Source organism: Atta colombica, unplaced genomic scaffold (genome assembly GCF_001594045.1).
Source record: "Atta colombica isolate Treedump-2 unplaced genomic scaffold, Acol1.0 scaffold116, whole genome shotgun sequence".
In the NCBI taxonomy this organism is placed as follows: Eukaryota; Metazoa; Arthropoda; class Insecta; order Hymenoptera; family Formicidae; genus Atta; species Atta colombica.
The window spans coordinates 530,308-542,215 of record NW_017259202.1 but is presented as its reverse complement, the minus strand read 5'-3'; the positions used below and the strand labels follow the sequence as shown (position 1 = coordinate 542,215).

General features: G+C 28.3%; 1 protein-coding gene across 1 annotated transcript in view; it reads right to left on the bottom strand.

The window, feature by feature from the left end:
* Window positions 1–9,784: 9,784 nt before the first annotated feature.
* The window catches only part of LOC108694119 (IQ and AAA domain-containing protein 1), a 5,912-nt gene continuing 3,788 nt past the window's right edge, over window positions 9,785–11,908 (bottom strand). Inside the window, exons 6-10 of the mRNA XM_018203408.1 lie at window positions 11,534–11,778; window positions 10,510–10,797; window positions 10,193–10,285; window positions 9,974–10,091; window positions 9,785–9,897 (exon numbers count right to left, since the gene is read on the bottom strand). Coding sequence (XP_018058897.1) covers window positions 9,785–9,897; window positions 9,974–10,091; window positions 10,193–10,285; window positions 10,510–10,797; window positions 11,534–11,778 — 857 coding nt within the window. The remainder of the gene's footprint in view (window positions 9,898–9,973; window positions 10,092–10,192; window positions 10,286–10,509; window positions 10,798–11,533; window positions 11,779–11,908) is intronic.

The following is an 11,908-nucleotide window of genomic DNA, read 5'->3' as shown; positions in this document are numbered from 1 at the left end:
CGGAGCACTGTTCCAGCGAGCGCATGCGCGTCCACCACCCGGTGTGCCGCATCCGCGCGCGCGACTGACGACGACCAACGACGACGACGACAACGACGACGACGATCACGATCACGATCACGATCACACGACGCACGACGACCTGGAAAAAGGAGGGCACGCGGCGCGTCCTGTCTGATTTTCTGTCAGCAAAATCGTGATCGCGACGTCACTCCACCTCGAACCCTCCACCCGCCGCCGGTTTTTATTTGACGCGAGGATCGCCAGATTTCGCGAGGCACGCGTCTGTCACATGCCGTACCATCGCCGCACCGCGCCGCGGTCACTTTTCACGTTCTTCTTTCGTTTCGTACAATCATACGTTATGAGTTACGACGACGGAGTTATCGGAGGACGATAGCGTTATCGGCGTGATCACCATAGATTTCATAGATACACGCGAAAGAATCGACACTTGCCACTAATAATATTGTTGATGCGCAATATCCATATGATTTTATATATGTTCAACTATTTTAAAAAGCGCGCACGCGTAATATGCATGATAAAAAATCGATAATAAAAGTACTCATCTTCGTCCAGTTGTCTTTATAAAAAGAATAAATCGCGTTCAGAGGATCATTCTTAAGATTATTCTGTATAAATAGGTGTTTTAAGATGCTAATACGGTTCTGTAATTGTCTTATAAAATTTTAATGGTACATATACATAAAAGATGTACAATCAGAAATAAAAAAAAATATGAATACCGGTCTACATGTGGCTTTTGATTATAAATTCGAATAAATATATATTTTCAGTTCTTTCTTAACTTACAATTATTTCTTGCTCGTTTTATGATCTTAATATATCGACATTTATTTGAAGTTTATTATACATAAATCTTATTTTATTGTTTATTTAGATGTATCGAAGCTACATTTCAATAAAAATGTGTTCGAGCTGTGTTCGCCCTATCAAAAGTTAAACTGTAAGAGTGCAAATAAACAAGCGAGTGAATGTGCTATAATCTGAAGAGAAATTTATTTTATTTCTATATATAGTTCAAACTTAATCAAAATTTTGTAATTAATCGATTGCGGAGACGTAAAGGAAATAAAAACAATTCCGAATTATAAAAATTAATATTAAAAATTACAGAAATTCATTAAGATCTTGGCTGTACAACGTTAGCTAAAAGTATCCATCAAAAATCAGCTAAAAAACTAAAATTTTTGAAACATACAGACGTAATACGCCTTAAAGTATAAAAACGTAAATACACCTGAAAATAAAAAAAGTAAAAAAAATCAACAATTTTATTTGGTTTTTAATGATTTATACAATGTAATTACCATATTTTATCACAGTTTTAGGAATAAATAATTTTTAAATTTTTTAATGATTAAGTGGATTTAAATAAACTTTTATACGCATGTATATTTATTAAAATTTTATTAGTATATATAAAAATGGATATAACTTCTAATGATATTTCCGCATCAATTTTGCAAATAAATGTTACAAAAATTCTACGTAAGAATCAAAACATACAAAAAATTAAATAATTTTTTAATAGGAAAATTATGTTCAAATTCTACACAAACATATAATAATATGCTTGGACGTAAAAAATCGAATAATTTAGGAAATTTTTATATTTTTTGTAATGTTTTTATGTTAAATACTCATGTGGTTTTTGTCAATTTTGTCTTTTTAACAAAACATTGCAACACCTGATGGAATATAAGAGAACTGTTTCTGTCGATTTCGTCAGTCGATCGTCAGACTCGTGAATTAACGCTGATATAAAAGCGGATAGTTAATTTTCATTTAACTGAGTTTTCGACTTTCGTAAGTTAACATTTGCGAGAAGTATACGGTATAACATTGTAGTGTTTTCAAAGTCCGAAATCTTTATTTCACAGTCTCGTCGCTTTGTCCACGAATAATTGATTTTGTATGTAAGAACTTTTGGGCGATGAAATTAAATTAAATACGAAAATTTTTGGTATTTCTCTTATATCTCAATTTTTAAAAAGATTTAAATCTACGGTATAAATTAAAAAAAAAATTCGCAAATTTTCTAGCAAATACTTTTCTTCTTAATTAACCCAATAAATAATTTTTTATGCATAAATATATATAAATATGTATAAACACGCATAAATATATATATATAATTACAGGATGTAATTGAAATAAGTAGCCCACTAATCATACAATGCTATTCCTAATAAAAAATCAAATCGATTTCTAATAAAAAATCAAATCGAAAAATCCTATACCATTTTGCAATTTTCACAATAGTCAACGAGATATTAATTTCGAGATAAAGATTTCCCAATATATGAATAAAATATCGATGTTTAAAACAATTTTAAGATATCTTTCCGTGTTCTTTATGAAATATTTTGTAGTTTTTCTTTAAAAAACTCTTCAAGATATCTTAAAGCTATCTTGTAGCTATCCTTTTTTCTTTTGTAAAATTACTGTTTAATGTAATAGAAATAACAATAATAATGTGAAAACATAAAAAATAATTAAAGGGATAATTTTCGCAATTTGTTTATTTTAGAAAAAAAACAAGTTTAAGACTCCTGAATATTCACGATCATATTAATCGTAACGTCATAAGCGAGAAATGTGTCATAAGATGTTAATTTTTCTTGCCATTTGTAAAGAGAATTTGGATGAAATGATGAGATTGTTTTAAAACATTTATAAAAATAGGTGAAAACTATCCTTATTTCCCTTAACAATCAGTAAATAATCGTAAAATGCATTTTTACTCAATGCGCATGCGTAGCCTACTTTACGAACTTTTTTCGAATTTTTACTGACTATTAGGAGAAAAGTTTCCGCTTATTTTTACAAGTATTTTAAATCTTATCATTTCGTTTTATCCAGATTCTTTTTACAAGAATGATATGCAAGAAAAATCAACGTCATTTCTCGCTTACATGACATCACGGTTCAATATGATTGAAGAGACGACTCAGGAATCTTAATATAAATATCACGATATGTAGTATATAAATTCACACGAAATTATTTAAGCACTGAAGACAGCTTGAAATTTTTTATTTCTTATATCTCGGTAAAAAATTTGCATGAATATATATAAATATAAACATACATATATAAATATTTGTAAACATGTATAATCATGTATGAAATATGTATATACATGTTCATACATCCCTCTTTCTTTTGTAAAATTACTTTAGTGTAATTATTTTAAATTATTTTAGTGTAATAGAAATAATAATAATAATGTGAAAATATAAAAAGTAATTAAAAGGATTTTTTTCTAGGACTATTTGTTTTTAAAAAAAATTAAATTTGAAAAAAATGTAAAAAAATTATTTATATATAATTATGTATAAAATTATGCATAATTGTGGGAGCAATTTTTTTTATATTTTTCCAAACTTCCTTTTTTTCTGAAATGAACAATGCGAAAATTATCCCTTTGATTATTTTTAATGTTTTCACATTACTATTATTATTTTTATTACAGTAAAAAATAATTTTATAAAAGAAATAAGGATGAACATGTATGAATATATCTCAATATAATAATACATGTTTATGAATATTTATGTTTATGTATATTTATACATATTTATGCATATTCAAGCATAAAAAATTTTTTACCGGAATGTAATAGAAATATTGAATAATTTATTAAAAGCATATGAATCATAAAATGTGCATTATGTGATACAAGGTTAAAAATATATGCTCCTTAGCTTGCTTTCCGCACATATTAGTAATATATCGTAATAATATAATTTTTTGGTACTAGTTTTGATGAAAGAAAATTTTACAGTCTGTAACTAACTTTCAAAGAAAATCTGAGAAGAAGGAATCGCGATTATTAATAATTCTGAAGAGCAATGCAGGAAGCACGTATTCATTATAAAACTTGCGGACATACATTATATTTGACGGCTCTACTTGAGTATTTAATTAAATCTTTTCAAAAACACATTTATTATTAGATTTATTATTGAACCATTGACTTATTATTGAGTCTTTTGACTTATTATTTAAATTACAAAATTTTCATGTTTCTTAATTATATTATATATATTAAAAATACATAACAAAATATTGATATATAGAGAGCTCTAAATGCTGAATATGATATTAAGTCGGTGCAAAAATTCTTTCCGCCGATGCGGAATGTCTGTATACATGCCTTAGTTTGATTTTATAGACAGAAACGTTTATGTAAAGTATGGTTTTTGTAAGTTGGGATCTCTGCATTAACATTTGTGTATGATAAATTAACTGATAACTATAAATTATAACATATTTATTGATATATGAATAAATTAAATATTATATTAAAAATAGAGCCGGATAAAGAGCATATTCGCCACTGCTTTTTGTTTTGTTTCCACTAAAAGAAAATTGCTGCTGATGTACACAGAATTATTTGCGAGACATATGGTAAAAATATTATAGCCATTATAACGTACGAATTAATTTAAACGATTTATAAGCGGTGATATCAGCAACAAACAAAAAACGCTCCGGACATCCTGCAGTTGGAAAAAGATGAATTACAAGCATTGTTTGATGAAGGTTTAATTTATCGACTTGTGAATTTGAATTACAATTGAATTGAGGAAAGTTGATTATTACTCATCAATTATTCGTTATTTAAAATAGAAAAAGTCGCAATAGGAAAAGTCCAGAAGTATGGAAAATGACACATAAATTATGCGAATGCGCAATTGACAATCGGTCTGTCTTTCATTGCTTGCTAAAGAAAAAAAGAAAAATTTTCTATCGCATATTGTAATTGGAGATGAACAATGGATATTTTTCAATTATCCTAAAAGGCAAAAATATTAGAGTCCGACTAATATCATCAACGCCACTACGCAATATCCACAGTCGTAAGGTTTTGATATAGGTCTGGAAGGATCAAGAAGATATACTCTTCTTTGAGTTATTGCCATCGGAGCAAACCATTACGGGAGACTGCTACAGCAAGCAACTAAGACAACTAGAGAATTAATTAAAAAACGACTGCAAATAGTTAGCAACTGTCGCAAGCTCATCTTGCTGCATGACAGTGCCAGGCCACATATTGCTAAGAAGATCAAGGAAGCATTGTTGAAGTTGGAATGGGAAGTTCTTCCGCATTCAGCTTACTTTTACTTCACCAGACATTGCCCCCTTCAGATTATAATTTGTTCAGATCAATTGCAGCACGACTTATTTGGTGAGCTTCTCAAATGTTGAGGATGTATGAAAAGGTCGATCAAAAAATGATTCTTCTTTTCGATATTTTCGATATATTTGCATGCTGCCAGAAAGATGAGAAAAGATGGAAAATACTTTGATTAATATATATAATGTATCAATTTTTTTATTATAATAAGAAAATATTGCAAAAAATCGATAAGAACTTTTGTATCGACTTAATAAAAGAAATCCCTATGAAATTTTCATTGAGCTTTTTAATTTGGAACGTGATTTAGAACGATTTGTCGCGATAATGAAAGACAATTTTAAAATAGCTTCCTAATTAGAATAGCTTCCTAAAAGTTTTTTAAGTTAGTCCACGAATTTGTGATTAAAATTAAGATTGCTTGCTTGATTAAAATTGATGATTAAGTACGCGATTATCTTGCATTAGGAATAAAACATGTTTGTAACATGTCTAGACATACAACACAAATTCACGTGATTTATGTAATAATAATTTTGAAACAAACAGGAAAATCAGGAAAATTTATGATATATATATTGATATAAAAATTTAAAATTATGTAAATAAAATGTGTTTTATCGTCTGCGTTACATAAATATTAGAAGTGATAATTATATTCATTAGTTCGATTTTGTTGAGCATAAATCGGAATGAGTAAAATAAACTGTTGATTTATTCATTATCCATGTAATGTATGTATTTATAGCAGTTATTTGATTTTGAAATAAGCACGTCACAGAAATAATAGGAATATAATGTGATAAAAAAAACAATAAATTAATCTTAGAATATTCCATAAAATTTTCCGTAGAAATAGTAGATTAGTTCTTTGTGTTTCACAATTAGATAGTGATAAATAAATGTTTATTTACATATTCAAGATATTTAGGATTTATGTTTAGGATATATTCACACTTTTGTTAATATGTTAATTTTTTAAAATCTCTGAATATTCTTACATTTAATTAAAAACAATTTCGTCTGAAAGTCATTTCATTCCTCATTCCTAGAAATTTGTAATATATACAAGAAGAAAAATATTATAATTTTCTAAAAAGATTTTTAATATTTGTTACAAAAACTCTCGTCTTGTAATATCTTATTACAAGATCGCATCTTTCTTCATTCACTTGTTTTAATCATTATTGGTAATTTGACAAGTATTAGAAAATATAATAAAAATACATACATATAGAGTGAAAAATTTCAAACATAATGGATCGAATATCTCGGAAAATATGAAAGATATGGCAAAATGTTTCAGTTAAAAATTGCATGGTTTAGAGGGGGCCATATTTTGGTCATATCATCTTTCTTCTAGGTGGAAGTGCCAAAAAGATATAAAAGTCGCTTCCACTTTTTTAAATTTAATTGTATAATTTTTTTTACACGATATGATTCCTTTAATTATTTTGCATATAAAAACATTAAGGTAATAATATCAAAAAATTAATCAATAGTTTATGAGATATTTTATATTTTATTCCGTAAACTATTAATTTTTTGATAATCGCATCTTAATACTTTTATGAACAGAATAATGAAATAAATCAATTGATGTAAAAAAAACACAAATTGCTTTAAAAATATATGTGAGCAAAAGATAGATAATTTTTTAAATAAGCATCTACATGTTCTCTTGCCACCAATTGATTCGTCTTATTAATCTATTCACAAAAGTATTAAAATATGATTATCAAAAAATTAATAATTTACGAAATTATTTAATATTTTATGTTAATTAATTATGTTAATTATTTTTATGTATCGGAATAAAGTATAAAATATCTTGTAAACTATTGGTTTTTGATATCACTACCTTAATACATTTTTACATGAAGAATAATTAAAGGAATCATATCGTGTAAAAAAATTATACAATTAAATTTAAAAAAATGGAGGCAACCTTTATATCTTTTTGGCGTCTCTATCTAGAAGAAAGACAATATGATCAAAATGTGGCTCCCTCTAAACTATGCAACTTTTATCTGAAATATTTTTCCGTAGCTTTCATATTTTCCGAGATATTCGGTCCATTATGTTTGAAAGTTTTCACTCTGTATATATAAATTATCAACTTTTTGAAGAACAGAAACAGATAAAGTTATGATAAAAAAATAATAGCATAAAATAATAGCAATAAATAATAATAAAAAAACAACAATTTAAGCTCATTTTCGCTTGATGAGATATATTTTAAAATAATCATATTTTATATTAAAATCCAAAGTTAAATTTTTCTATTTCCACATTTTCCTTAACAAAAGAGCAGATAATTTAAAAGATAATATAAAATATAAAAGATAATATTGTAATATATACAATATATTACAATATTGGAACTATTCTATAGATTTCCTATCCAATTAGCAGATACGTTAAGAAATAATATCATCGATGACTGTTGAAATGCAATCGTTTCAAATGTAAAAGATCTATATTTTTTTATAGTCGGAACAAGATAAATTAAGATAAAATAATAATAATTGGAATAATATACTTGGTTACCGGAAGTTTAGTATTTGTAGCATTATTTTAATCATTATTTTTTAAATTAAGTGCTTTTTAAATTAAGTGCCTCAAGAAAGTTTATTTTCCCTAGAATCACTTTTACATTAGAAAAAGCAAAATAAAATTTTATTAAGTAACTTGAAATGAAATTCTTGAGAAATTTTTTCGACCTCTCTCTCTCTCTCTCTCTCTCTCTCTCTCTCTCTCTCTTTCTCCTCTCTTCTCCTCTCTCCTGTGATGATTTCCCAAAATAATAATAAAATCTGGATTAAAACGATCAAATTCCAACGTGTCCATCGAAGAAAGTGCCCGAGATAACTAACCATCACGCTTAACGAGACCTTTGTGGCATCCAAAGGCAAGCATCCTGTTTAGTACCATAGATGAGTGATACAGATCATATTGTGAGTGACGACGATACGAATTGCAGTTGCTCTAATCAAAATCGACATTGATATCGACAAGGAAATGTTGTGTCGTGACAGACATATACGTTATTGAGATAATCGATTATTCGGCATGCAGTCTCGTGTACTTTGTCACGCAATGTATCACGTGGAAACGATTACGAAAATGAAATCACACAGACGATTCATACGGACAAGTCGTGATTCAGTCTATTTCAAAAAAAAATTATTATCTATAAATGTTGTATGATAAATAAAAATATTAAATATATAACACTGACATATAAAAAGACAAGAGTGCTCTGTAGAAAAACGATAGTTTCTGTATAGAGAAGCAATATTTGTTTTATAAACAATTTATTCTAAAACTCTAAACACAATGCAACAGCGATAAGAATACAGCAATAAGAATGTTATAGAAATAAGCGATATATAATTGTCGCCTCCCCTTGCACAATGCTGCGAAAGAAATTAAAAATGCCAATCAATCATATATTTTCGTATACATGGTGTCCCGTACGTTTTGGTTCATTGTTTTTGTGTAGATAGAGCGGACTAAACTGAATCGAAAAGTCCTCTACCATTTTACAATTTTTGCAATGGTTAACGAGATATTAATTATTAAAAGTCGCTCAGTATTGTTTTTCTAATAAATAATTTTTTATTCAAATACTATTAACTTTACAGAAAATCTGCAAGAGATAAAAATCATTTATTTTCTTTTCATATAGAACTCTAAAGCCCTAAACATGATGCGTACACAACAGCGATAGCGATAGAAACAACGATAGCAATAACGATAGCAATAGCAATAGCAATAGGAACAGAGGAATTCAACATATTCTTATGTTGGATTTCTCTGCTATCGTTATTTCTATCGTTATCGCTGTTACCTCACATTGTGTTTAGGGGTTTACATTATCGCGTTTTATAGAACAACTATATTTTTTATTTTATAGAACAACTATTTTTGTGCAACGTTTTTTTTAAAAAAAGTTGTATGTTGTTTTATAGATGTATGTATTTATAGATTGACATGTGTATCGCTTGTTTGTTATTTCAAAAAATGCAATCAAAAATGGCGTAATAGTCTGGTGACTCTTTGACCTGTGACATAAAGGCAACGATCATGTGTTCGCGTACGATTTAATTCGTCAGATAGATAGATATGTTTCGAGTGTGGCGTACTCGAAATGAGCAATCTCATCGATTTGATTTCATTAGATGGAATATTTATCTATCATGTAATATTTAATTGATATTAGGTGCCAATAATAAAAATAATAATAATAATAAAATAATTTCAAAGAAAGAGATTATAAAGAATTTTTAATACAAATTATTATTTATATTATATTATATTTTTAATAGACGACTTTATTCCTAATATAGATCGAACAAAAGCGATATCGCTTCGCATAAAATATTAATTTTAATTAATTTTAATTAATTTTAATATTTTAGATAGCAAAAAATCTGTAAGTTATATGAGCACGATTAGAAATAAACAAAAATAGCATACTGAAATTCTTATTTATTTATCTCTACCTTAGTGACTTTTATTATGGTCGTTTATTATATGGATCTTTAAAGTCATCGATAATATATCGTATAGAAAGTGAATTCTTCACATAGAAGAACTTCATCTTACTCACTATTTTCCTCCTTTTTTCTTTTTCTGGGACTCGTTTGCTTCATTTAACTTTTCTATTTCTAATTCCAAAACTTTTTGCTTTCGTCGACATGTAGGCGTTTTGGAAAACCAGACTGTAATATATTAAAGTTCAAGTTTAAACCTGCTAAAAGTTCGGTATCTGCTATACGCTATTACGCATTATCAAACCTAAAAACGCATCTTCCTCTTCGCGATACACTGGATCCTTGAAACTCAATGCATTTACTAATTCCACATGAGTCAAAGGATGAGTTCGTAATTGTACCATTCGCTTCGTAGTCATTACCTGCATCATGATAGAATAATAAAAAAACGTTAAATTAAAAATAATATTGTAAGTACTGATAACATTGACATTTGTAATGTAAATTACAATACATTATCGACCTCATTGATTGTTGCTGAAATAGTTCCTATCGTGAAACCGTCACACGCTTTAGCCATAGCTGACGTATCAAATTGTCGGCTAATACCCGAATACTAAAAATTAAAATTAATTTTTACAGATAAAAATAAATCATTAACTATGTCAATATAAACTCGTTTGACGAAATGATTTTAGTTTAGCGTTTAATTTTAAAAAATTAAGAGATTGAGCGATTATTATTAATAGATGAATAAATTAAAGATATAAAGCGATACTTTAAATATGCAATTCATTAAATATGAATTCGAACACACACAAGTGAATTTGTACAACTTACTTTATATAATAAGTCTTTCCATATAAAAGACACAGTGCCGTAATCTGGTCTAGGAATATAAATAACTTTATCATAAGTTTGATATAAGAGTTTTGGATCACCGTCCCAAGGCTTATTAGATGTTCCAATAAACAAAACTCTGTCTTCACTCGTGATGTTCTTCACTAATTTTGGCAAATCTTTTCTCAAACGTTTCGGATCGGTTTTATCAGTTTTTGCTACTTTTTTTATAAACGGCTTTTCCGCGTTGTCCATGAAGATCACTGATGGCTGTAGTAATCGCGATACCTTCGAAAGTATAGAGATTTACTTAGTATTCACAATATTATTCAACTCCGATAAAATTGATTGCTTATCACGATCAAACTTATCATAATTATATTTTAACTCTTTCTGAGAACTGAATATCAACTGCATTGAAACTGAAATAATCGTAAACAATTTTATTATTTACAAGCAAATGTATTCAAATTCCTTCCTTTCCTGTCCTGATTTTGATCTCCTGAGTTTTGATATAAATACTACAATTCTATAAATATATGATAATTTTCGAAAACTGAATAATTGTATACATATACCCATTGACAAGATTTGTATCATAAAAGCTAAACATAAGATCTCGATGGTCTAATGGCTCATACGGAATACAAGAGATCTGGGTTCAAGTCCCGGCCGAGGTAACATTTTTTGCAAATTTATTTAAGGTTTTCAGCACATTAACACCCTTATAATATCGGATATCAGATCGATTAAGAATTTGCTTGTCAATTTAACTTGTAACATTATTGCATATACTGAAATAATTGCGTTTGATAAAGTCCAGAAAAATTTCGGCGCGCAGTTCGAATAACTATACAAAAAATATGATATATATGCATGTACATGTATATATTATAAAATATAGATAATTCACTGTGAATTATTTAGGTATTGAGAAGATCTAGCTTTGACCGTTATAGGCTTGAATATGCTTAATATATAAAAGCTAAAGTAGCTTAATATATAAAAGCGAAACATTACAAACCTTCGAAATCAGATGAACGAGCATAATCAAACCTGACTTGCCAGGATATTTGCCAGCGATATTCGCCGGTGTAATATCGAAGAGTGTAGCTCCAAGTTCCGTACAGATCGCGTTCACCAAGAGTTTTTTGCCACTGCCGTGCGGACCGGCTATCAAAACTGATCTCACGAGAGGTGTGAGTTCTCTCAAAATTTGATTGCCCAGCGGAAGTATACAGTATTCGGCGATCAATTGCCTAATGTCGCCTGACGTTATTTAATTAATTATTAAACTGCTTTAATTAAATTGTATAATTCGAAAATACTTTGGCAAATTTTTGGCAAATCTTGGAAAGAATTTTTAGTAAATATCGAGAAAGAGAGAGAGAGAGAGGGG